Here is a 27,620-nt window from a genome sequence, read left to right on the forward strand (position 1 = left end):
GTGGCTGAGTTCACTTCTGTGGTCACAAGTGGTATTGCAGTCTCTGGGCTTCCTCCCTCAGGTGTTTTGGTGAGCTCGTTGGCTGCCTTGCTATTTAGCTCCACCTGAGTCTGTCTTCCTTGCTCCTTGTCAATGTTCCAGTGTTGGATCTGAGCTACTGCATCTTTCCTTGGGCCTGCTGCTCTGCTAGATAAGTGCTTCTAGTTTGTTTTCTATTTTTCTGTCCAGCTTGCTATTATCTTTTGCTGGAAGCTCTGAGAAGCAAAGGGGTGCACCGCCGTGCTGTTAGTTCGGCACGGTGGGTCTTTTTGCCCCTTTGCGTGGTTTTCGTTTTAGGGTTTTTTGTAGACTGCATAGTTCTCTTTGCTATCCTCGCTCTGTCTAGAATATCGGGCCTCACTTTGCTGAATCTATTTCATTCCTACGTTTGTCTTTTCATCTTGCTAACAGTCATTATATGTGGGGGGCTGCCTATTCCTTTGGGGTATTTCTCTGAGGTAAGTCAGGCTTGTATTTCTATCTTCAGGCTAGTCAGCTCCTCAGGCAGTGCCGAGTTGCATAGGTAGTGATAGGCGCAATCCACTGCTGCTTATAGTTGTGTGAGGATAGATCAGGTACTGCAGTCTACAGAGATTCCACGTCTCAGAGCTCGTCCTATTGTTTTTGGTTATTGCCAGATCTCTGTATGTGCGCTGATTACTGCACGCTGTGTTGCCTGATTGCCAGCCATAACAGTACAAGGAGCCCTCCAATGATTCCCAATAGAGGGAAAAAAGAAATCCTGACATCATTTTTTTTTCTTAGCTCTGTCTTCAGTCTTTTTTTTCCCCTAGACATTAGAGTGCTTCAGGACACAGCTGTGGACATGGATATTTAGGCTCTGTGCTCCTCAATGGATAATCTCGTTGTAAATGTACAAAAGATTCAAGATACTATTGATCAGAAATCGATGCTAGAACCAAGAATTCCGATTCCTGATTTGTTTTTTGGTGACAGAACTAAGTTCCTGAGCTTCAGAAATAATTGTAAGCTATTTTTGGCCTTGAAACCTCATTCTTCTGGTAATCCTATTCAACAGGTTTTGATTATTATTTCTTTTTTGCGCGGCGACCCACAGGACTGGGCGTTTTCTCTTGCACCAGGAGATTCTGCATTGAGTAATGTTGATGCATTTTTCCAGGCGCTGGGATTGCTTTACGATGAGCCTAATTCAGTGGATCAGGCTGAGAAAAATCTGCTGGCTTTATGCCAGGGTCAGGATGATGTAGAAGTATATTGTCAGAAATTTAGGAAGTGGTCAGTACTCACTCTGTGGAATGAATCTGCACTAGCGGCTTTGTTCAGAAAGGGTCTCTCTGAAGCTCTTAAGGATGTAATGGTGGGATTTCCTATGCCTGCTGGTTTGAATGAGTCTATGTCCTTGGCCATTCAGATCGGTCGTCGCTTGCGCGAGCGTAAATCTGTGCACCATCTGGCGGTATTGTCTGAGAGTAAACCTGAGCCTATGCAGTGCGACAGGACTATGACTAAAGTAGAACGGCAAGAACACAGACGTCTGAACAGACTGTGTTTCTATTGTGGTGATTCTACTCATGCTATTTCTAATTGTCCTAAACGCACTAGGCGGTTCGATAGCTCTGCCGTTATTGGTACTGTACAGTCCAAATTCCTTTTGTCCATTACCTTAATGTGCTCTTTGTCATCGTATTCTGTCATGGCGTTTGTGGATTCAGGCGCTGCCCTGAATCTGATGGATTTGGATTATGCTAAACGTTGTGGATTTTTCTTGGAGCCTTTGCGGTGTCCTATTCCGTTGAGAGGAATTGATGCTACACCTTTGGCCAAGAATAAGCCTCAGTACTGGGCCCAGCTGACCATGTGCATGGCTCCTGCACATCAGGAAGTTATTCGCTTTCTGGTACTGCATAATTTGCATGATGTGGTCGTGTTGGGGTTGCCATGGCTACAAACCCATAATCCAGTATTGGATTGGAACTCTATGTCGGTAACCAGCTGGGGTTGTCAGGGAGTACATGGTGATGTTCCATTTTTGTCTATTTCGTCATCCATTCCTTCTGACATCCCAGAGTTCTTGTCGGACTTTCAGGATGTATTTGAAGAGTCCAAGTCTGATGCCCTACCTCCGCATAGGAATTGTGATTGTGCTATCGATTTGATTCCTGGTAGTAAATTCCCTAAGGGTCGTTTATTTAATTTGTCCGTACCTGAACACACCGCTATGCGCAGTTATGTGAAGGAGTCCCTGGAGAAGGGACATATTCGCCCATCGTCGTCACCATTGGGAGCAGGGTTCTTTTTTGTAGCCAAGAAGGATGGTTCGCTAAGACCGTGTATTGATTACCGCCTTCTTAATAAGATCACTGTTAAGTTTCAGTATCCCTTGCCATTGATTTCTGACTTGTTTGCTCGGATTAAGGGGGCTAGTTGGTTTACTAAGATTGATCTTCGTGGTGCGTATAATCTGGTGAGAATCAGGCAGGGAGATGAATGGAAAACGGCATTTAATACGCCCGAGGGTCATTTTGAGTATCTGGTGATGCCGTTCGGACTTGCCAATGCTCCATCTGTTTTTCAGTCTTTTATGCATGACATTTTCCGTGAGTATCTGGATAAATTCTTGATTGTTTACTTGGATGACATTTTGATCTTCTCAGATGATTGGGAGTCTCATGTGAAGCAAGTCAGAATGGTTTTCCAGGTACTGCGTGCTAATTCCTTGTTCGTGAAGGGATCAAAGTGTCTCTTCGGTGTGCAGAAAGTTTCATTTTTGGGGTTCATCTTTTCCCCTTCTACTATCGAGATGGATCCGGTTAAGGTTCAGGCCATCCAGGATTGGACTCAGCCGACATCTCTAAAAAGTCTGCAGAAATTCCTGGGCTTTGCTAATTTTTATCGTCGCTTCATCTGTAATTTTTCTAGCATTGCCAGACCATTGACCGATTTGACCAAGAAGGGTGCTGATTTGGTTAATTGGTCTTCTGCTGCCGTGGAAGCTTTTCAGGAGTTGAAGCGTCGTTTTTGCTGTGCCCCTGTGTTGTGTCAACCTGATGTTTCTCTTCCGTTCCAGGTCGAGGTTGATGCTTCTGAGATTGGTGCAGGGGCGGTTTTGTCACAGAGAGGTTCTGGTTGCTCAGTGTTCAAACCATGTGCTTTCTTTTCCAGGAAATTTTCTGCTGCTGAGCGTAATTATGATGTGGGCAACCGAGAGTTGCTGGCCATGAAGTGGGCATTCGAGGAGTGGCATCATTGGCTTGAGGGTGCTAAGCATCGCGTGGTGGTTTTGACTGATCATAAGAACCTTACTTATCTTGAGTCTGCCAAGCGCTTGAATCCTAGACAGGCCCGTTGGTCGTTATTTTTTGCTCGTTTTGATTTTGTGATTTCATACCTTCCGGGCTCTAAAAATGTGAAGGCGGATGCTCTGTCTAGGAGTTTTGTGCCCGACTCTCCGGGGTTATCTGAGCCGGCGAGTATCCTCAAGGAAGGAGTCATTGTGTCTGCCATCTCCCCTGATTTGCGGAGAGTGTTGCAGAAATTTCAGGCTAATAAACCTGATCGTTGTCCGGCCGAGAAACTGTTCGTCCCTGATAGGTGGACTAGTAAAGTTATCTCTGAACTTCATTGTTCGGTGCTGGCCGGTCATCCAGGAATCTTTGGTACCAGGGAGTTGGTTGCTAGATCCTTCTGGTGGCCATCTCTGTCACGGGATGTGCGTGCTTTTGTGCAGTCCTGTGGAATTTGTGCTAGGGCTAAGCCCTGCTGTTCACGTGCCAGTGGGTTGCTTTTGCCCTTGCCGGTCCCGAAGAGGCCTTGGACACATATTTCGATGGATTTCATTTCTGACCTTCCCGTTTCTCAAAAAATGTCGGTCATTTGGGTGGTCTGTGATCGCTTTTCTAAAATGGTCCATCTGGTGCCCTTGGTTAAATTGCCTTCCTCCTCTGATTTGGTGCCTTTGTTCTTCCAGCATGTGGTTCGTTTACATGGCATTCCTGAGAATATTGTTTCTGACAGAGGTTCCCAGTTTGTCTCGAGGTTCTGGCGAGCCTTTTGTGGTAGGATGGGCATTGACCTATCTTTCTCCTCGGCCTTCCATCCTCAGACTAATGGCCAGACCGAACGAACCAATCAGACCTTGGAAACATATCTGAGATGTTTTGTTTCCGCTGACCAGGATGATTGGGTGTCATTTTTGCCGTTGGCTGAGTTCGCCCTTAATAATCGGGCCAGCTCGGCTACCTTGGTCTCTCCATTTTTCTGCAATTCTGGGTTCCATCCTCGTTTCTCTTCAGGACAGGTTGAGTCTTCGGACTGTCCTGGTGTGGATTCTGTGGTGGACAGGTTGCAGCAGATCTGGACTCAGGTAGTGGACAATTTGACCTTGTCCCAGGAGAAGGCTCAGCTTTTCGCTAATCGCAGACGCCGTGTGGGACCCCGACTTCGTGTTGGGGATCTGGTTTGGTTATCTTCTCGTCATATTCCTATGAAGGTTTCCTCTCCTAAATTTAAACCTCGTTTTATTGGTCCGTATAGGATTTCTGAGATTCTCAATCCGGTGTCTTTTCGTCTGACCCTCCCAGACTCCTTTTCCATACATAATGTATTCCATAGGTCGTTGTTGAGGAGATACGTGGCACCTATGGTTCCATCTGTGGAGCCTCCTGCCCCTGTTTTGGTGGAGGGGGAATTGGAGTATATTGTGGAGAAGATTTTGGATTCTCGTGTCTCTAGACGGAAACTCCAGTATCTGGTCAAATGGAAGGGTTATGCTCAGGAAGATAATTCCTGGGTTTTTGCCTCTGATGTCCATGCCCCAGATCTTGTTCGTGCCTTTCATGTGGCTCATCCTGGTCGGCCTGGGGGTTCTGGTGAGGGTTCGGTGACCCCTCCTCAAGGGGGGGGTACTGTTGTGAATTCTGTGGCTGAGTTCACTTCTGTGGTCACAAGTGGTATTGCAGTCTCTGGGCTTCCTCCCTCAGGTGTTTTGGTGAGCTCGTTGGCTGCCTTGCTATTTAGCTCCACCTGAGTCTGTCTTCCTTGCTCCTTGTCAATGTTCCAGTGTTGGATCTGAGCTACTGCATCTTTCCTTGGGCCTGCTGCTCTGCTAGATAAGTGCTTCTAGTTTGTTTTCTATTTTTCTGTCCAGCTTGCTATTATCTTTTGCTGGAAGCTCTGAGAAGCAAAGGGGTGCACCGCCGTGCTGTTAGTTCGGCACGGTGGGTCTTTTTGCCCCTTTGCGTGGTTTTCGTTTTAGGGTTTTTTTGTAGACTGCATAGTTCTCTTTGCTATCCTCGCTCTGTCTAGAATATCGGGCCTCACTTTGCTGAATCTATTTCATTCCTACGTTTGTCTTTTCATCTTGCTAACAGTCATTATATGTGGGGGGCTGCCTATTCCTTTGGGGTATTTCTCTGAGGTAAGTCAGGCTTGTATTTCTATCTTCAGGCTAGTCAGCTCCTCAGGCAGTGCCGAGTTGCATAGGTAGTGATAGGCGCAATCCACTGCTGCTTATAGTTGTGTGAGGATAGATCAGGTACTGCAGTCTACAGAGATTCCACGTCTCAGAGCTCGTCCTATTGTTTTTGGTTATTGCCAGATCTCTGTATGTGCGCTGATTACTGCACGCTGTGTTGCCTGATTGCCAGCCATAACAACCATGTATAAGTATATAAGGGGACAATACAAATATCTCGCTGAGGATCTGTTTATACCAAGGAAGGTGACGGGCACAAGGGGGCATTCTTTGCGTCTGGAGGAGAGAAGGTTTTTCCACCAACATAGAAGAGGATTCTTTACTGTTAGGGCAGTGAGAATCTGGAATTGCTTGCCTGAGGAGGTGGTGATGGCGAACTCAGTCGAGGGGTTCAAGAGAGGCCTGGATGTCTTCCTGGAGCAGAACAATATTGTATCATACAATTATTAGGTTCCCCTCTCCCCTTGATAAAGCCATCTAACTCGTGGGCGAAACGCGCGTCGGGGGTTCTGTTGGTGGATCGCTCCCGGTGCGCCTGGCTCTGGGACCCTGTTTAGGTAAGCGCTGCTTTGGTTCATGTTTGGGCTGTCATACCACTGGGTGTTGTTGATTGAATAATATACATCTGACACAGCTAAACCCACAGTGACATGCGTTTACATTTCGATTGTTACATTGGCCCCATAGTCAGTGCGCACCGGGTGGATACCCACTCATGTTTTTATCATCCTTGCACGTTGTATTTTCTGATACTATTTTGATGATATTAGTCATACTTTTGTATTAACATATGTGGTTTAATAAAGTATTGTTACTATTTTCTATTACCTATATGCTCCTGGTGTACTCCTTTCTTGGTAATTTGCATGGAGTTGGTTCTTATGTTTGGTGAGGGGTCTTTCTGCACTATTTAGTGCTTTGAATTCCCCTTGCATGTTTATTATGTTGCCTGGTTTTGTTATTTTTAATTATTAGGTTCTGTAGAAGGACGTAGATCTGGGGATTTATTATGATGGAATATAGGCTGAACTGGATGGACAAATGTCTTTTTTCGGCCTTACTAACTATGTTACTATGTTACTATGTTATAGGCTTCTCTATTGACTCTTGAAAATGTAACTTTTATCATCATGGACCTGTATGCCCGTGGCCTCTAGACAGGCAGCTGTCTTCTAGTGCCTTTCGTTTTGTTAGGACAAGTAGGATTGCGAGCCCACTCCATACAACCGCTTACAACGCGTCGTACATTTACAGCAGATGTCGTAAAGGGGTTATCTGTTGCGGTGTGGATCATGGACAGAGACATGAAAGCGCTGGCACAGTGACGTACCACACCACATGGCCACACTTTGCCTAACTTTCTTTGATATCTGATATCTTCAGGCTGCAGATACAGGAGAATATAATGATGTAACAGGAATCCATCAGTTCCCTGATCCATCATTGTGCCTATGCGTCTGAGAGCTCCGCAAGCACGATGAAATCATTGCATCACGCCAGACGTGCTTCAGTAAACAGCACAGACCGGAGCAGTGGTGGAACAGGGTTAGGTGAACATCAGTTTGCATGCAGAAAGGCGGCTGTGTGCACATAATACTGAGTAATGGGGATGATGTGAGACATAATTTTTAGTTGGGGACATAATACTGTATATAGGTGAATAATTCTAAGTGGGGGGCAGTCTAAGGACATAATACTACATAGGGGCTGTGTGGGAACATAAGTGTGTACAAGGGCTGTGTGGGGACATAATACTATGCAAGGCGGCTTTGTGGGAACATCATCCTGATTAGGGGCTGCATAGGGACATGATACTGTGTGGTGAGGCTCTGTGGGGACGTCATACTGTGTGGTGACATATTATGTAAGGTGCTGCGTGGGAACATCATACTGTGGCAGGGGGGCTTTGTGTTGACATACTGTGTGAGGGGACATCATAAAGTGTAGGGGGACAGCATACTGTGGGTGGCAGGGGAGTTTTGTGTTGACATACTGTGTGAGGGGACATCATAATGTGTAGGGGGACATCATACTGTGGCAGGGGAGCTTTGTGTTGACATACTGTGTGAGGGGACATCATAAAGTGTAGGGGGACATCATACTGTGGCAGGGGAGCTTTGTGTTGACATACTGTGTGAGGTGACATCATAAAGTGTAGGGGGACAGCATACTGTGGCAGGGGAGCTTTGTGTCGACATACGGTGTGAGGGGACATCATAAAGTGTAGGGGGACATCATACTGTGGCGGGGGAGCTTTGTGTTAACATACTGTGTGAGGGGACATCATAAAGTGTAGGGGGACATCATACTGTGGTGGGGGAGCTTTGTGTTGACATACGGTGTGAGGGGACATCATAAAGTGTAGGGGGACAGCATATTGTGGCAGGGGAGCTTTGTGTTGACAAATGGTGTGAGGGGACTTCATAAAGTGTAGGGGGACAGCATACTGTGGCGGGGGAGCTGTGTGTTGACATACTGCGTGAGGGGACATCATACAGTGTAGGGGGGACATCACACTGTGGCAGGGAAGCTTTGTGTTGACATACGGTGTGAGGGGACATCATAAAGTGTAGGGGGACATCATACTGTGGCGGGGGAGCTTTGTGTTGACATACTGCGTGAGGGGACATCATACAGTGTAGGGGGACTTCATACTGTGGCAGGGGAGCTGTGTGTTGACATACGGTGTGAGGGGACATCATAAAGTGTAGGGGGACATCATACTGTGGCAGGGAAGCTTTGTGTTGACATACGGTGTGAGGGGACATCATAAAGTGTAGGGGGACATCATACTGTGGCGGGGGAGCTTTGTGTTGACAAATGGTGTGAGGGGACTTCATAAAGTGTGGGAGCTGTAGGGGGACATAATACAGTGTGAAGGGACATCAGTGTGTGGGTGGCTGTGAGGACATCATTGTGTTGGAAACTGTTAATAAAAATACAAGGGATAAATAACACGAGCAGTATAATTTATAAACTTGATAGAAAGCAGTAAATCATATGGTGTTGATTAGCTTCTACAGATCAGAATACATGTTACAATAAGCCCTGTCATAACATGTAGTAGCTGCTAGTGACAGACTTAATTAATTCTGCTTAATATTAAGTTACACAAATTGACATAAAACATTAATAAGCCAAAATTAAGAGAAGCTGGATGGTTCCACAACAATCATAGTATCTGATGTGGCCCCTCGAGAAAATTAATTGCCCACAGCGGTCTGGACAGTAATCAAACTGAGCAATCTCACCCATAGATTAGGTCTCTCGCAGATGAAAATTTCAATGTTTTTTTTTTTCAGATATGCAATAACCTGCCCAAAACTTACCATTTGCTCACTAATCATTGGATCATGATCATCTATTTTCTCTTTAAGAGACTGAAGCACTAAAGGAGGACTGAAGGCCAATATCCGGCTTAGGTTTTGTAGTCTGTGCTGGAATGTGTTGTACCCAATATGCACCCATGGCAGACTCAGCAGCTCATTACCATCATTAGTCATTCTTAATTCTTCAATGCACGATGAAAGAGCGTACTCCATTACCTGCAACACATCGGAAGCACAAGGCGTGTGATTAAAATGAAGTGATATACCACTTACATTCTGCAGCAGCTGCTGATCTCACCTTCAACTCATCCGGGGAAGATATAGTCATGGACATAAGGATGAAGTCTCGCTGATAATTCAAGAACAGAATCTGCTGTTTACTTGTGTCTTTTGAGGAAATATACTTTCCTAATGGGGTCTGTGAGAAGATATCTACAAATTTCACTTTAGGACCTAAAAATAAGAAAAATAAAAAGTAATTTAAAATTCTGAAAACATTATTGAGATATAGGTATGACATATAGTCATAAACATCAGTATCCAATTATCCCAGGACTAAAAGCAACACTTTCACTGAAAGGTTTGTAAACTGAGGCTCTGTGCATACAAATTTTATGGAGCATCCACCCACAAGCTCAGAGAGAACTGAAAGCTGCAGACAGACCCGCATGCAGAAGGGAAAAATTGCAGGATTTAAATCATATAATGGCCACAAATAGTGTTATTCCTAATGTACGCACAAGCCGGCTTATTCTACAGTAACCTAAATGACAGGTAAGCTTTAATTTTTTGGCAATGGAAAAAAAGGCACTACTCCAATCGAGAATCTTGCACCTTTTTTGTCCAACACAAAGCATTGCAATTGTGCGAGCCATAAAAACAATTTTCCACTAATAATTATTGTGACTATGAACAATACAACTGCATTCTTATGTGCATGGATAAATGTTACCTTCCATACAATCAATGTGCCGAGCCTGAGTCCATATCTCCTCTAGATAATCCTTAATTCTCCAGCTAAAAGGCAGAGAATTTTCCCCAAAAACAGCGATATTCATGTTATTCTTCACCAGAATGGTTTCAGTCTGCGAGCTGCACATAAACGAAAATGCTTAATGACAAAACAATGAATACATAACATTTCTTACTTTGTCCTTTCAATTGGTTATGAAGTTAGAGCTAGAAACTAGATGTAGCTAGAACTATAACTAGATGTAACACTGATCTTCACTTTGCTACTGAAGGAATAAAATAATCTATATTATCTATAAACCGAGAGATGGTAAGGGAACACTTCGCTAATTTAAATGTTTAAATGAATTTAAATCTCCTGGTCCAGATGAATTACATCCTAGGATAGTGAAATAGTGAAAGAGATAGAGGAAATTACAGAACCATGAGCCAGACTCTTTGAAATATCCCAGAGAACAGGAGAAGTCCCACAAGAATGGAAAAGGGCAAATGTTGTCCTTATCTTCAAAAAAGGTAAAAGATGGAGCCAGGAAATTGCAAGCCAGTGAGCCTTACTTCTACACCAGGAAAGATCTTTGAACAAAATATTAAACAGCATGTATGTAAGTACTTGGATAAGAATAGAGTAATTAACCAGAGCCAGCATAGGTTTGTAGCAAACAAGTCATGTCAGACTATTCTAATTTCCTTCTATAATGGAATCACTGACTGGGTGGATCAGGGAAATGCGGTGGAATAAATGACCAAGTATGGGACTGACAAGGCTACGGTTAGGTGGATTCATAACTGGCTCAGTGATTGATCTCAAAGAGCGATAATAAATGGTTAAATATCTACATTGGAAGAGTGTTTCAAGGAGGGTACCAAAAGGCTGTGTCCTGGCCCCAGTATTGATGGACATTTTTTATAAATGATCTAGATAAGGGAACTGAAGGCAAACTAATCAAATTTGTAGATCATGCAAAGCTAAGAGGGATAGCTAACACTAGAGAAGACAGAGAAAAGATTCAGAAGGCTCTAGATACGCTTGAACAAGAAGCAGCAACAAATAGAATGGTATTTAATAGGGAGAAATTCAAGATTCTTCTTATGAGTAAGAAAACAAAAATTCCATCTACAGAATGGGAGAAATAGAACCAAGCAGTAGCTTGTGTGAAAAGGACTTGGGTATACTAATAGATCACAGACTGCACAGGAGTAGTGATGGGTGAACCCCTGGATGTTCGGGTCCGGCCGGTCAGAGAGATACAGCTGCCACGCTGTCAGATGACAGTATGAGCCCGCAGCTGTAACCAGAGGTTAAAATTTTACCTCCGGTCACAGGCGTCGGCTGATGGGACTACTACTCTCATCAGCCTACGCCTGCTGACGCTAATAACAGCGAGAGCAGGCACCAGCTGAGGGGAGTATTCATCAACCGCCATACATAAATAAATAAAAAATAGCGTGAGTTTCCCTGTATTTTTGATAACCAGCCAGGCAAAACTGACAGATAGAAAGTTTGTAGTGCAGGAAATGTCATAGAGATGTTCCAATATGCGTTTTTTTATAACTGTAATGTAACCAATTGCACCACCTGTAAGCACCTATTTACCACCAAATTCTTTGGCAATTGCTATACTAGCAATTCATACAAGATTCAAGATTTCATTAATTGTAATACACGATATGTGGTATATAAAATTGATTGCATTTCATGCAATAAAGCTTATATTGGATGCACCATCAGAAAATTAAAAAAACGCATATCAGAACATCTCTATGACATTTCCTGCACTACAAACAACAGCCGTAATATTTCCTCTGCAGCGAGACATTTTATTGAGTGTCACTCTCGGAATACAGACTCCCTAAGAGTCACTGGCATAGAAAGGATAAAAAAATCCCCACGTGGAGGTGATACTCATAGAACCTTGGAGCTAATATTTGTGGGGCTGATGTCTGGTGACATTATTAACCCTATAGCTATATTGTAAATAAACACCAAGCAAGAATAAAAAAACACTTAATTTTTCATTTAAAAATCACAAACACAGTTATACTCACCTAATGCCCATTCCATTGAAGCCATTGTCTCCTGTAAAAAACAAACAAAAATAAAAGACAACCAAATCCCTCAGTTGTCTAACGTTCTGTCCCCCACCGTAATCAATGTCTGGGATAAATAGTTTTCAACCTCAATGATGTCACCTCTAGACACTGAGGTTGTGCTCGCAGCAGCTCATTCTCCCATGGTTTTTTGCATCTTGGCTCTGCCAGGTTGAAAACAATTTATCCCAAACACAGATTACAGCGTGGGTCAGAACGACAGCAGGTGAGGGATATGATTGTATTTTATTTTTGTTTTTTTACAGGAGACGATGACTTCAATGGAATGGGCGTTAGGGGAGTATAACAGTGTTTGCTATTTTTAAATGAAAAAGTAAAACGGTGTTTTGTTATTTTATTTCAAATAAGGGACTTTATACTGGCTGTGTGTTTATTTACAACATGACTATAGGATTTGTAACAGAGAGGTGTCTTATAGATGATAGGATGTATTAAGAGAAGCATAGAGTCTAGATTACGTGAAGTAATTATCCCCCTTCTACTCCTCCTTTGTCAAACCTCATCTGGAATGCTTGGTCCAGTTCTGGGCACGACATTTAAAAAAAAAAAAAGACATCGAAAAACTGGAGCAAGTTCAAAGAAGAGCTACCAGGATGGTGAGCGGACTGCAAACTATGTCCTACGAGGAACGGTTAAAGGATCTGGAAATGTTTAGCTTGCAAAAAAGGCGGCCAAAAGGAGACTTAATAGCAGTCTACAAATATCTGAAGGGATGTCACAGTGTAGAGGGATCACCCATATTCTCATATGCACATGGAAACACGAGAAGCAATGGAATGAAACTGAAAGGTAGAAGATACAGATTAGATATTAGAAAAAACTTTTTGACAGTGAGGGTGATCAATGAAGGGAACAGGATGTCACGAGAGGTGGTGAGTTCTCCTTCAAAGGAAGTCTTCAAACAGAGGCTGGACAGTAGTGATGAGCGAGTATACTCGTTGCTCGGGTGACCTTCGAGTATTTGTTACTGCTCGGAGATATAGTTTTCATCGCCTCAGTTGCATGATTTACGGCTTCCAGACACGCTGAATACATGTGAGGAATGCCTGTTTGTTAGGGAATTCCCACAAGTATTCAGCTTATCTGGAAGCCATAAATCATGCAACTGAGGCGATGAAAACTATATCTCTGAGCAATAACAAATACTCGGAGGTCACCCGAGGGTGCTCTGGAAAACCCGAACAACGAGTATACTCGCTCATCACTACTGAACAGACATCAGTCTGAGATGGTTTAGTGAATCCTGCATTGACCATTGGGTTGGACACAATGACCCTGGGGGTCCCTTCCAACTCTAACATTCTATGATTCTATAATCATCATCATCATCATCATCATGATTTAATCCAGAAGAGAGACGTAAGCATCATCTTTGAGATGATCATCAGAGAATTCAAGCTGACTCAGAAACCAAAATGAATAAACATAATACAGTTTTCTCTTTTTTACATTAATTTAAAAAGTGGATGTAAAAGCTACATAATCGAAGATATACACTGTATATGTAGCAAACTGTGAAACAGGATAAACAACACATTATGTCTCCTAAATTACATCTCACCTGAAAATGCTGGAAACAGGTAGAAGTTTTTCGTCAGAAAAAAAGAACATCCATAGGGACTTAATAAAGTTCTCCACATCATCGTTCACAAGAATTTCCAGGTTGCCATTGCAGTCGATGATGGATAAAATGTGGGATAAAAATGGTGTCACGGCTTTTTGAACACGTTTCCAAAGGGTTTGCCTGCATAGCAAAGTATTATAATTATTAAAGATTTAACTTATTATAAAGTCAAGGTCCTACTACTGAGTGCCAACCCCCCATAAAAAAATGCAGAGGATTCGACATCTCCAGAAAACATCACCTGGAAACGTAACTATTATTAATTACCTAGTCTTCCATGCCGCTGTGTGTAAGCTGGTGGTGGTGATGCAAAATAATGTAACTAAACTATAATGACCTAAGAACAGATTTATTTTTAACCCCTTCATGACCCAGCCTATTTTGACCTTAAAGACCTTGCCGTTTTTTGCAATTCTGACCAGTGTCCCTTTATGAGGTAATAACTCAGGAACGCTTCAACGGATCCTAGTGGTTCTGAGACTGTTTTTTGTGACATATTGGGCTTCATGTTAGTGGTAAATTTAGGTCAATAAATTCTGCGTTTATTTGTGATAAAAACGGAAATTTGGCGAAAATTTTGAAAATTTCGCAATTTTCACATTTTGAATTTTTATTTTGTTAAACCAGAGAGTTATGTGACACAAAATAGTTAATAAATAACATTTCCCACATGTTTACTTTACATCAGCACAATTTTGGAAACAAAATTTTTTTTTGCTAGGAAGTTATAAGGGTTAAAATTTGACCAGCAATTTCTCATTTTTACAACGAAATTTACAAAACCATTTTTTTTAGGGACCACCTCACATTTGAAGTCAGTTTGAGGGGTCTATATGGCTGAAAATACCCAAAAGTGACACCATTCTAAAAACTGCACCCCTCAAGGTACTCAAAAGAGCTCCCTCCTGTGGTCACAAGTGGTACTTCGGCTGATTCTCTCTGTGAGCTTCCGTTGGTGGAGGAAAGTGGTACTGCGGCTTCTGAGTTTCCTTCCTCAGGTGATGTGGTGAAGTCGTTAGGTACTGCTCTACTTAACTCCACCTAGTGCTTTGATCCTGGCTTCCAGTCAATGTTCCAGTATTGGACTTGTTTTCCTCCTGGTTCGTTCCTGTGGCCTGCTGCTCTGCATAGCTAAGTTTTCCTTTGCTATTTTGTTTGCTTTTCATCTGTCCAGCTTTTCTATTCGTTTTGCTGGAAGCTCTGGGACGCAGAGGGTGTACCTCCGTGCCGTTAGTTCGGTACGGAGGGTCTTTTTGCCCCCTTTGCGTGGTTTTTAGGGTTTTGTGTTGACCGCAAAGTTACCTTTCCTATCCTCGCTCTGTTCAGAAAGTCGGGCTTCACTTTGCTAAATCTATTTCATCTCTACGTTTGTCTTTTCATCTTAACTCACAGTCATTATATGTGGGGGGCTGCCTTTTCCTTTGGGGTATTTCTCTGAGGCAAGGTAGGCTTATTTTCTATCTTCAGGCTAGCTAGTTTCTCAGGCTGTGCCGAGTTAGTTGCATAGGGAGCGTTAGGCGCAATCCACGGCTGCCTCTAGTGTTGTTGGAGAGGATCAGGGATTGCGGTCAACAGAGTTCCCACGTCTCAGAGCTCATTCTATGTTTTTGGGTAATTGTCAGATCACTGTATGTGCTCTGACCTCTATGTACACTGTGGTATTGAATTGCCTAAACATAACAGAGCGCTACTTGACTTTTTGAATCAAAAATTGGCTCCACTCTTTAGCGGACACCATGTCGCGTTTGGAGAGCTCCTGTGTGCCTAAACATTGGCGCTCCCCCACAAGTGACCCCATTTTGGAAACTAGACCCCCCATGGAACTTATTTAGATGCCTAGTGAGCACTTTAAACCCTCAGGTGCTTCACAAATTGATCTGTAAAAATGAAAAAGTACTTTTTTTTTCACAAAAAAATTATTTTCGCCTCAATTTTTTCATTTTCACATGGGCAATAGGATAAAATGGATCATAAAATTTGTTGGGCAATTTCTCCCGAGTACGCCGATACCTCATATGTGGGGGTAAACCGCTGTTTGGGCACTCGGCAGGGCTCGGAAGGGAAGGCGCGCCATTTGACTTTTTGAATGGAAAATTAGCTCCAATTGTTAGCGGACACCATGTTGCGTTTGGAGAGCCCCTGTGTGCCTAAACATTGGAGCTCCCCCACAAGTGACCCCATTTTGGAAACTAGACCCCCCCCAAGGAACTTATCTAGATGCATATTGAGCACTTTAAACCCCCAGGTGCTTTACAGAAGTTTATAACGCAGAGCCATGAAAATAAAAAATAATTTTTCTTTCCTCAAAAATGATTTTTTAGCCTGGAATTTCCTATTTTGCCAAGGGTAATAGGAGAAATTGGACCATAAATGTTGTTGTCCAGTTTGTCCTGAGTACGCTGAAACCCCATATGTGGGGGTAAACCACTGTTTGGGCGCACGGCAGGGCTCGGAAGGGAAGGCACGCCATTTGGCTTTTTAAATGGAAAATGAGCTCCAATCATTAGCGGACACCATGTCACGTTTGGAGAGCCCCTGTGTGCCTAAACATTGGAGATCCCCCAGAAATGACCCCATTTTGGAAACTAGTCCACCAAAGGAACTAATCTAGATGTGTGGTGAGGACTTTGAACCCCCAAGTGCTTCACAGAAGTTTATAACGCAGAGCCGTGAAAATAATAAATACGTTTTCTTTCCTCAAAAATAATTATTAGCCCAGAATTTTTTATTTTCCCAAGGGTTACAGGAGAAATTGGACCCCAAAAGTTGTTGTCCAGTTTCTCCTGAGTACGCTGATACCCCATGTGTGGAGGTAAACCAGAAGGGAAGTAGTGACTTTTGAAATGCAGACTTTGATGGAATGGTCTGCGGGCGTCACGTTGCGTTTGCAGAGCCCCTGGTGTGCCTAAACAGTAGAAACCCCCCACAAGTGACCCCATTTTAGAAACTAGACCCCCCAAGGAACTTATCTAGATATGTGGTGAGCACTTTGAACCCCCAAGTGCTTCACAGACGTTTACAACGCAGAGCCGTGAAAATAAAAAATCATTTTTCTTTCCTCAAAAATGATGTTTTAGCAAGCAATTTTTTATTTTCACAAGGGTAACAGGAGAAATTGGACCCCAGTAATTGTTGCGCAGTTTATCCTGAGTATGCTGGTACCCCATATGTGGGGGTAAACCACTGTTTGGGCACACGTCGGGGCTCGGAAGTGAGGGAGCACCATTTGACTTTTTGAATACGAGATTGGCTGGAATCAATGGTGGCGCCATGTTGCGTTTGGAGACCCCTGATGTGCCTAAACAGTGGTAACCCCTCAATTCTACCTCCAACACTAACCCCAACACACCCCTAACTCTAATCCCAACTGTAGCCATAACCCTAATCACACCCCTAACCACAACCCTAATTCCAACCCTAACCCTAAGGCTATGTGCCCACGTTGCGGATTCGTGTGAGATTTTTCAGCATCATTTTTGAAAAATCCGCGGGTAAACGGCACTGCGTTTTACCTGCGGATTGTCCGCGGATTTCCAGTATTTTTTGTGTGGATTTCACCTGCGGATTCCTATTGAGGAACAGGTGTAAAACGCTGCGGAATCCGCACAAAGAATTGACGTGCTGCGGAAAATACAACGCAGCGTTTCCGCGCGGTATTTTCCGCACCATGGGCACAGCGGATTTGGTTTCCATATGTTTACATGGAACTGTAAACCTGATGGAACACTGCTGCTAATCCGCAGCCAAATCCGCACCGTGTGCACATAGCCTAATTCTAAAGGTATGTGCACACGCTGCGGAAAACGCTGCGGATCCGTAACAGTTTCCCATGAGTTTACAGTTCAATGTAAACCTATGGGAAATAAAAATCGCTGTACACATGCTGCGGAAAAACTGCACGGAAATGCAGCGGTTTACATTCCGTAGCATGTCACTTCTTTGTGCGGATTCCGCAGCGGTTTTACAACTGCTCAAATAGAAAATCGCAGTTGTAAAACCGCAGTGAAATGCGCAGAAAAAACGCGGTAAATCCGCCATAAATACGCAGCGGTTTAGCACTGCGGATTTATCAAATCCGCAGCGGAAAAATCTGCAGAGGACCAGAATACGTGTGCACATACCGAAACCCTAACCCTAGCCCTACCCCTAGCTCTACCCCTAACCCTACCCATAACCCTATCCCTAACCCTATTCTAACATTAGTGGAAAAAAAAAAAATCTTTATTTTTTATTGCCCCTACCTATGGGGGTGACAAAGGGGGGGGGGGGTCATTTATTATTTTTTTTATTTTGATCACTGAGATATAATCTATCTCAGTGATCAAAATGCACTTTGGAACGAATCTGCCGGCCGGCAGATTCGGCGGGCGCACTGCGCATGCGCCCGCCATTTTGGAAGATGGCGGCGCCCGGGGAGAAGACGGACGGACCCCGGCAGGATCGGTAAGTATGATGGGGTGGGGGGGAGCACGGGGGGGGGGGGGGAGATCGGAGCATGGGAGGGGTGGAACGGAGCACGGGGGGGTGGAACGGAGCACGGGGGGGTGGAACAGAGCACGGGGGGGTGGAACGGAGCACGGGGGGGGGGGGTGGAACGGAGCACGGGGGGTGGATCGGAGTGCAGGGGGGGGTGATTGGAGCACGGGGAGGGTGATTGGAGCACGGGGGAGCGGACAAAAGCACGGGGGGAGCCGGAGCACAGGACGGACGGGAGCCGGAGCAGTGAAGCCACCCCCCCTGGGCTAAACTAACACTCCCCCTGTCCCTGCAGATCGGGTGAAATGGGAGTTAACCCTTTCACCCGGCCTGCAGGGACGCGATCTTTCCATGACGCCACATAGGCGTCATGGGTCGGATTGGCACCGACTTTCATGACGCCTACGTGGCGTCATGGGTCGGGAAGGGGTTAATTTTTTCCTCCAAAAAATCCAAACACAACTTTTTTTTTTCAATTGACATCGTTAGGTTAGGGCTTTGTTTGCAGGATGATAGGATGATAATTAAAGAAAAAAGACACCATTCATTTTAATATATAATGCAAAAAGGCATTTCTGCTAATGTTGTTGGGGCATGTTAAAGGTTTTTTGTATGTGTGTATATATACAGTGGGGCAAAAAAGTATTTAGTCAGTCAGCAATAGTGCAAGTTCCACCACTTAAAAAGATGAGAGGCGTCTGTAATTTACATCATAGGTAGACCTCAACTATGGGAGACAAACTGAGGAAAAAAAAATCCAGAAAATCACATTGTCTGTTTTTTTTAACATTTTATTTGCATATTATGGTGGAAAATAAGTATTTGGTCAGAAACAAAATTTCATCTCAATACTTTGTAATATATCCTTTGTTGGCAATGACAGAGGACAAACCTTTTCTGTAAGTCTTCACAAGGTTGCCACACACTGTTGTTGGTATGTTGGCCCATTCCTCCATGCAGATATCCTCTAGAGCAGTGATGTTTTTGGCTTTTCGCTTGGCAACACGGACTTTCAACTCCCTCCAAAGGTTTTCTATAGGGTTGAGATCTGGAGACTGGCTAGGCCACTCCAGGACCTTGAAATGCTTCTTACGAAGCCACTCCTTCGTTGCCCTGGCGGTGTGCTTTGGATCATTGTCATGTTGAAAGACCCAGCCACGTTTCATCTTCAATGCCCTTGCTGATGGAAGGAGGTTTGCACTCAAAATCTCACGATACATGGCCCCATTCATTCTTTCATGTACCCGGATCAGTCGTCCTGGCCCCTTTGCAGAGAAACAGCCCCAAAGCATGATGTTTCCACCACCATGCTTTACAGTAGGTATGGTGTTTGATGGATGCAACTCAGTATTCTTTTTCCTCCAAACACGACAAGTTGTGTTTCTACCAAACAGTTCCAGTTTGGTTTCATCAGACCATAGGACATTCTCCCAAAACTCCTCTGGATCATCCAAATGCTCTCTAGACGGGCCCGGACATGTACTGGCTTAAGCAGTGGGACACGTCTGGCACTGCAGGATCTGAGTCCATGGTGGCGTAGTGTGTTACTTATGGTAGGCCTTGTTACATTGGTCCCAGCTCTCTGCAGTTCATTCACTAGGTCCCCCCGCGTGGTTCTGGGATTTTTGCTCACCGTTCTTTTGATCATTCTGACCCCACGGGGTGGGATTTTGCGTGGAGCCCCAGATCGAGGGAGATTATCAGTGGTCTTGTATGTCTTCCATTTTCTAATTATTGCTCCCACTGTTGATTTCTTCACTCCAAGCTGGTTGGCTATTGCAGATTCAGTCTTCCCAGCCTGGTGCAGGGCTACAATTTTGTTTCTGGTGTCCTTTGACAGCTCTTTGGTCTTCACCATAGTGGAGTTTGGAGTCAGACTGTTTGAGGGTGTGCACAGGTGTCTTTTTATACTGATAACAAGTTTAAACAGGTGCCATTACTACAGGTAATGAGTGGAGGAAAGAGGAGACTCTTAAAGAAGTTACAGGTCTGTGAGAGCCAGAAATCTTGATTGTTTGTTTCTGACCAAATACTTATTTTCCACCATAATATGCAAAAAAAATGATAAAAAAAACAGACAATGTGATTTTCTGGATTTTGTTTTCTCAGTTTGTCTCACATAGTTGAGGTCTACCTATGATGTAAATTACAGACGCCTCTCATCTTTTTAAGTGGTGGAACTTGCACTATTGCTGACTGACTAAATACTTTTTTGCCCCACTGTGTATATATATATATATATATACACACACACACACACTGGTCAAAAAACATGAGAGGAACATTAAAATCCCACATCCTAGATATCAATGAATGAAACATTCCGTTTGCAAATCTTTATTCATTGCATAGTGGAATGCGTTGAGACTAATAAAACATAAAAATGATCAATATACATCTAAATTAATACCCCATGGAAGTCTGGATTTGAAATTACAGTCTGATCCAACTTCAGTGGAAATGCCTCAAAACAAGGAAATGATGCTCAGTAGTGTGTGTGGCCTCCACGTGCCTGTATGCCCTCCCTACAATGCCTGGTCATGATTCAGATGAGGCGGATGTTCCCCTGAGGGATCTTATCCCAGACCTGGATTAAGGAACCCAGGGCCCACTGCACCTGCATATAGTCACATAATGGGTCTGAGGATCTCATCTCAGTACCAAATGGCAGTCAGGATACCTCTGGCTAGCACATGGAGGGCTGTGCGGCACTCTAAAGAAATCCTCCCCACACCATTACTGACCCACTGCTAAACCGATCTTGCTGAACAAAACAACAGCCTAAAAGGATTAGAGCAGAGAAATGGTCTGATCATCACCCGCAGAACCACTTTTTGTATAGGAGTTGTCTTGCTAATTTAATTGCCCATCGTTTCTACCGGTTTTCTGCTCCGTTTGCACAACAGCAGAAGAAATTGATTTACAATCATTGTCACTTCATAACCAGACAGGTTCTTGTCACAGAAGTGTGATTGACTTGGGAGATACATTGTGTTGTTTAAGTGTTCCTTTTATTTTTTTTTGAGCATTGTATATATATTTAATATACCGTTATGTTAACTTTTTAGTTATTGTTAACATGATATTGTACTGTGATCCAGATGTTATCCTCGTGTCAAGTCACCCCTGATTTTTAATCATGTGCGCATTTTAATTGTGTCTGTGTATTGCTTTTTAATGCTTAAGCTTTTGTGGATTCTTGATTTTTGCTAAAATACATCAAGGGGGGGTGTCACACGGTACGGTCTCCCGACTTTCACTAATATGACGTTAAGCATCCGCTGGGAATACATATTGTCAGCTTGGCACAGTTTTACACAGACACCCACTGGCCACACGGCACAGGGAGTGAGGGAGGGTGGCCCACTTAACTGCGGCGTGAGATAACACTCGCTCAAAACCCTGACTAACTGAGAGACCCCTTTCACTAGCATCAGTGAAACAGAGCCTTGCCAGCCCAGATGGACTGCCACCACTCGTTAGATATAAGACTGATTCATTAATGGGGTTACATAGGGCCAGAAACCAGCCCCAGTAGCATGTGATGTCAAACGGAGAACACAGATGTGTGGATTCATCGATCGAGATAAAAAGAGTAGCCCAAGATTAAATTATAAATTTAATCACCTTATGGGTACTTTACACAAAACACTATAAACACAATGGTTGTACATATACGGCTGTCAAATATGCAAGTACAGGTGGTAGTACAATAAGTATAAGCAGATGAAACAAGTCTGTTTACCACCTTGATGTTCTGCCTTGGTGCTGAGCCACATGGAAGGTGTGGGGTTCCAGCCGTTTCCGGTTTCTTCCAACACAATACACGGCGTGACCTCCCTTAGAAGTGAACAAAAGGCCAAGGCATTGCACAGGCACTTAACCTCTTGGTTGACCACTCCCTTCCCTGCCTCCGGGATGGTCCTAGTTTTCCTCCTCCTAGCGCCTGTAACTCCAAAACCTATGATGGATCATAACTTCTCAACGGAAGGTCACAAGATGGCAGATTTGGTGCTGTCGGATCTGTCCGGGGTGCTAGAACAGATTGAGACCCAGGCAGGCGTTTGGCCGTTCCTGAGAACTCAGAATTGTAACCGATATACGGCAAGAACATACGGTAACTCCATAACTCCTTAAGAAATTACGGCTCCCGTATGTCTGGGGGAATTCTTTCAAGCAGTTAAGCAGCTTTGGCTCCCAGCAGGGGTTCAACCTTACCAAAATGCCTTGGTACAAGCTAGGCTATTGGGGATGTGCGCTTTTTCACTTGGAGCTCTTGAATCTGGGCCACCTGCTAAGCCAGGTGTCCTGTCTCAACTTTACATAGATATGATACATTTGCTTGGCATGAAGTCATATCCCTCTGCACGATTGTGTATTGGCAGCAAGTTGCCCATCAGTGGTGGGGTTAGATCAGCCTGACTGCCGTGCAAGTGAGACCTAGTCAGGCAGTGATAATCTTCTGTTCATAAAACACTGATTGTATTGAAACTACAACACACAGACTAATAAGGGACATCCTTGGAATCGGGCTCTCTTGCTCTATATTATTCTGGTGTCAGATTGAATCGCAGAAAAAAACTTTGCTCTCATTTCCTAAGATCCATTTTCTATTTCTCTATTAGAGATGGCTTTGACGTAACAAAGAGAAAGGACAGCAAAACACAGGTGGAAGACACCTTCCGGCCGGCACTTCATTTTTACAGGGGTAAAGCAACATGCTCTATAAAATAACCAGTTATTACATGGAGATAAGTCTATTGAAACAACAGTGACCATCCAAATGCACAGACAAACCATCAGCTACATCTTCTACTAACCTGAAGGTTCCAGCTTCCTGCAGTGCATCCAGATCCGCAGCCTCTCGTATGACCCATTCTTCAGCATGATACTTTTCCGAACTCTTCAACATGTTGTGTAGACGAACTTTCAGATATTTTAAAAAGGATTCTGCAAAAGGGAAGACAATAGAAATAAAGTTGGCACTTCCGCATCAAACAAATATTTTTTTAAATTAAACTTACTGAGCATTAAGCTTTGTGAAAGAAAGCTACCCTACCTTTCAGATTGTTCTCGGTGCTCAGCAGGTTTATCAGGATTTCAATCCTTCGGGTGCTGCGGCTGTCAATATTCTCCTCGTCTCTTAACAAGCCAATGGCGTTCTGGACACAACTCCTGATGAGAGTAGTGGTATCCAGCATCTGCAGAATGTGAAAAGTTAAAGCTGGATTTACACTGGCCATTTCCTGATGTTAACACTTTTCCTGCCTGATTTTCTTTATTTCGGCCTGATTTTCTTTATTTCTTAAGCTGAACTCACACATCCGTGGGTTTTAACAGACATTATGCGAGTAAAACACAACAGATACATATGTCTGGCACACAGAGGCAAAGTTTAATTCCTGAATCGAACCCAACTTGGATATCTCTTCATTTGTTTTGCAGACTGATGAACCAAAAACAAAAACTTGGCCTACGTGAAGAGACCAACATAATATTAAAAAAAAAAAAAAAAAATAGAAAACACATACACAAAAATCTGGTGTATGAATCGGGCCTTTTTTAAACAAGTTTGCCATTACTTGTTTTTAATACAAAAGTACATAAAAAAAGTAAAATATATATTCTTACATTCTCAAAAGTGGCTGGTGACATATCTGTCTTCTTTTCATAGTCTTGTTCATTTTCATTTACTTCTTGATCGACTTCCATTAAGTTGTTATCCTGTATTTTATTGCTGGCAGCAGATGCACTGTCTTCTACTTCCATTGCAGTTTCATGATCCCTGGCTGATGTGGTTATTTCAGATGCTGAAAAAGTAAATACATTAAGTTTAAAAAGTTAGTGATTACTAGTATAGCTGGTCTTAAGGGGTTTAATTTATCCAAATCGAAAGTGTCAAGTCGGAGTAATAGGTCATGAGCCATGCAATGCTCCTCTGTGAATTTAAATATGCAAATTGCCTCATCACAGAGGAAGAGGACAGGAACTCTAGTGCCACTTATTGGAAGTAGCAATCCTAAAAGTGAATATAGACACTCGAATGAGTAATGCCACATCACTTAGGATAAGAAGCCAACCCAAACACTCCATTTGCAGACTGTCGCACAGGTAACTCGTGTGGATAGTTGGCACCATCCATGTCTCTGCGTTCACCGTTCTGCTCCTCTCAGTGTCAGGCCATCTCGCGGAGCTGCCTCTCCCAGCACTGCTGCATCCTCCTGTTGCTGGAGAAACTTCACCTGTCAATAGGGATATGCGGACAGACTCTGCAGGAATTTAACCCACTGTGTATTGCACTGTTTTGCTTCCCTGAACTATCCCATGCCAGCAGGGAATATGTTAAGCAGCTCTTCCCTCCACACCCTGCCTGAATTTAGGTTCCTAGCTGCAGTTCCTCCCTAGTACCCTGTCTGGGTGTATTATTGTTTAGTCTTTCCTGCTACAGACCCGGCTTGTTTACTTGTTTTGTCTGAACCCAACTTCATATTTTGATCCTGTGCTGCTCGCCTTGACCTCGGACTATCTGATCATGTCTCTGTCTTTGCCCTCAGTGCTTCATGCTGTAATTCTGACACTTTGGTCAGCTGATGCAGGTCCGGGGATTGTCCTGGAGTGGCACCTGGTGACTACACCAAAGGCCCAAGTCTATCCACACCCTCAGAGGCTCTAGTGAAGACCAGAAGTGGTCATTTAGCTACGCCCATCCAGGGCAAGCTCAACCACTGGCGCAGTGAGTCCACACATACCACCGTCACATAGACACGTATTTCAGGGAGTTTGCCCCTCAGCAGTCTAAAGCAGAATGTCTGATTTAGCAGTGTGAGAGGCCTCAAACTCGGAAGGTGTAATGTTTCTTCTTGTGAAGAGCACCAAGAACAGAGCCCTAGAAAAAAGCCTTCCAAATCCTCCGATATGTCTTCCCAATGGCAGCTTCCTACTGACGGAGCAGCTGATAATGGAAGGTTTCATAATCTGCAACTGTGCAATTATCTGTTGGCAGTTGTTCATGCACGAGAGTGCCTAATCCACTATTAATTATTCACTTATTATTTATACATTTATTGATTATTTTTTAATGTTTTAAGTAGACACGGTTACACATACCTGGACAGAACAGTTTGCTAATAGTGAACTTTAGAAGTGCTGTTACATCTGTCGCCATATCTTTAGATTTCCGTAAATCATCAATATGTACAGATTGCCATAAACCTAACAGAGAAAGATAATTACATGATTAAGGTTGGAATACAATATATCTTGAATGAAAAGGAGTAACACAGTCTGTACATAGTATAATATACAAATAATGGTGTACTATCTTCTAGTAAAAAAAAATTGGATTTTTGTACTAACTTTAAAATCCCTTTCTTGTTGAATACATTGGTGTACACAGGACAGTGGGTACACACCTTACCACTAGAAGGCTTTACTCTAGATAAAAAAAGTATTGGCTCCGAATGGTGGGTTATACCCTCTCCTCGGACACTACGTGGCTCAGTTTAGTGCTAAAAAAAAACAACCAGGAACCAACCTGACCCAATAATGTGAGGAAAACCATTCCCTCCTCAACCAGACTTAACCCAAACAAAAATAAAAATAGGAATCAGCTTAGATCGGTGTCCCCAGAGTATTCAATGGGAAAGGGTCATTATAGTAAACACAAAAAAACAATTTTCTAGTTAATAACATTGGAAGACACAGGATCGTTTGACGTTGTAGAACAGTTCCAGAGGGCAGGCAATACCAAAAAACTAACCATGCAAAAAAGCTAGCAAAAAGCACTTTAAGACCCCAAATAGGCTTGGCAGAGTAGATGATGAGGACTTAAAGAACTTGGCAAAGGTGCAAATCAAGGCTCAGGTGTCAGCTTTGCAGACATGGAGCATGGAAACCAGATGTCTGATCGCTCTTGTGGGATGAGTGGAATGGGAGTAGAAGCAGCTCAACCCACAATTGAAGATCAATCCACCAGTACAACTGTTTTTTTGGTACATTTGCAAAATCGGCTCTACAGGGATTACTAAAGGAAAATCGAAATGCTGAGCTTAAACCACCAATGGTAAAATACTACAAATTCTAATCAAAGAAGTGCTGGAAACATCCTATAAATGAGAAAGAGAAGAGCCCAAGTAGAAAGAACAAAGACTTCACTGATGTAAAAGGAAGATGGCAGAGAACTAGCCTATCCTAATGGAAACTAAGGAAGCCAAAAACTGCTGGGACGCACAGCTATATGTACAGGAAAGAAATATATCTTGGTACCGTGTTAGCCAGTAGATAGAAAAATATTTAGAATTGAGAGTCCTCAGTGGTTGATACCTTTTAATGGCTAACTGAAAAGATGGCAACAAATTGCAAGCTTTCGAGACTACATACGTCTCTTCATCAGGCAAAGACTAAAACAAATTCTGAAGAATCACATATTTATGCACAACATAGTATAGGGAAAAAAAAAAGAGGGGAAAAAAACCATGGATAAGCCAGGTGACATGAAGCAGAATTACCATGGGTGATAATCAGTTACGTCCATAAATATCCCTGATTCAAAAAGGTCTTTCTGAGGCGACCAAGGTGTTCATCCCTATCCATTGGGTTGGAACATATACGATTGTATCTGATGGCTTGGCTGTAGCAATAGAGTTTTTTATGTGTTTTGGATGGAAACTGTCCCATTTAAGGTATGCTGGACGGTCGATTGGCTTCTGATACAGGGATGTCTCTATTTTATTGTTCTGCAGCTTAATGATGGTGTCCAAAAAGTTAATTTCAGTGCAGGAGTAGTTGAGTGTCAAGTTGATGGTAGGATGAAATTGATTAAACTGATCATGGAACGTCTTTAGCTGTGGCTCAGATGATTAAAATGTCATCAATGTAGCGGTAGTACGCCAGAGGCCTGATGGGACATGAGAACAAAAACTTAGTAACATCGGGTTACTAAGCGCAGCCCTGCGCTTACTAACCCAATGTTTACCCTGGTTACTTGGGGACTTCGGCATCGTTGGTCGCTGGAGAGCTGTCTGTGTGACAGCTCTCCAGCGATCACACAACGACCTAAACAGTGACGCTGCAGCGATCGGCATCGTTGTCTATATTGCTGCAGCGTCGCTTAATGTGACGGTACCTTTAGGCTATGTTCACACTCTGCAGATTCCACTGCGGATTTTTCCGCAGCAGAATTGCAAAATCCGCAGTGAAAACCCATCGCGGTTTTTACTGCGGATTTATCGCGGTTTTTACTGCGTTTTCTTCTGCGGATTTTCATCTGCAGTTTTCTATTGGAGCAGGTGAAAATCCGCAGAAAAGAAGTGACATGCTGCGGAATGTAATCCGCAGCGTTTCCGCGCGGATTTTTCTGCAGCATGTGCACAGCGTTTTTTGTTTCCCATAGGTTTACATTGAAATGTAAACTCATGGGAAACTGCTGCGGATCCGCAGCGGTCAAATCCGCTGCGGATCCGCAGCAAAATCCGCAAAGTGTGAATATAGCCTTAGTCTCCACAGCCACAATGGAAAAAGTAGGAGGGGAGGAATAGCGTACCTCAAAAAAGTGCTGGAATGAAAAGGAAGAGGATAGGAAGTGACTGGAACAACTGGGTTGGAAGCCTAACATTTA

The 27,620-nt window shown here is 43.4% G+C and overlaps 1 protein-coding gene across 4 annotated transcripts in view; it reads right to left on the bottom strand.

Annotated features, from left to right (window-relative positions):
• The window catches only part of RNF213 (ring finger protein 213), a 297,165-nt gene that overhangs the window by 85,494 nt on the left and 184,051 nt on the right, over positions 1-27,620 (bottom strand). For all 4 annotated transcript variants that reach the window (XM_069763592.1, XM_069763594.1, XM_069763593.1 and 1 more), the window contains exons 32-39: positions 25,112-25,216; positions 23,636-23,814; positions 23,064-23,205; positions 22,825-22,954; positions 13,466-13,648; positions 9,776-9,915; positions 9,122-9,276; positions 8,824-9,039 (exon numbers count right to left, since the gene is read on the bottom strand). In XM_069763592.1, coding sequence (XP_069619693.1) covers positions 8,824-9,039; positions 9,122-9,276; positions 9,776-9,915; positions 13,466-13,648; positions 22,825-22,954; positions 23,064-23,205; positions 23,636-23,814; positions 25,112-25,216 — 1,250 coding nt within the window. The remainder of the gene's footprint in view (positions 1-8,823; positions 9,040-9,121; positions 9,277-9,775; positions 9,916-13,465; positions 13,649-22,824; positions 22,955-23,063; positions 23,206-23,635; positions 23,815-25,111; positions 25,217-27,620) is intronic.

This window comes from Ranitomeya imitator, chromosome 4, assembly GCF_032444005.1.
Source record: "Ranitomeya imitator isolate aRanImi1 chromosome 4, aRanImi1.pri, whole genome shotgun sequence".
NCBI lineage: Eukaryota > Metazoa > Chordata > Amphibia > Anura > Dendrobatidae > Ranitomeya > Ranitomeya imitator.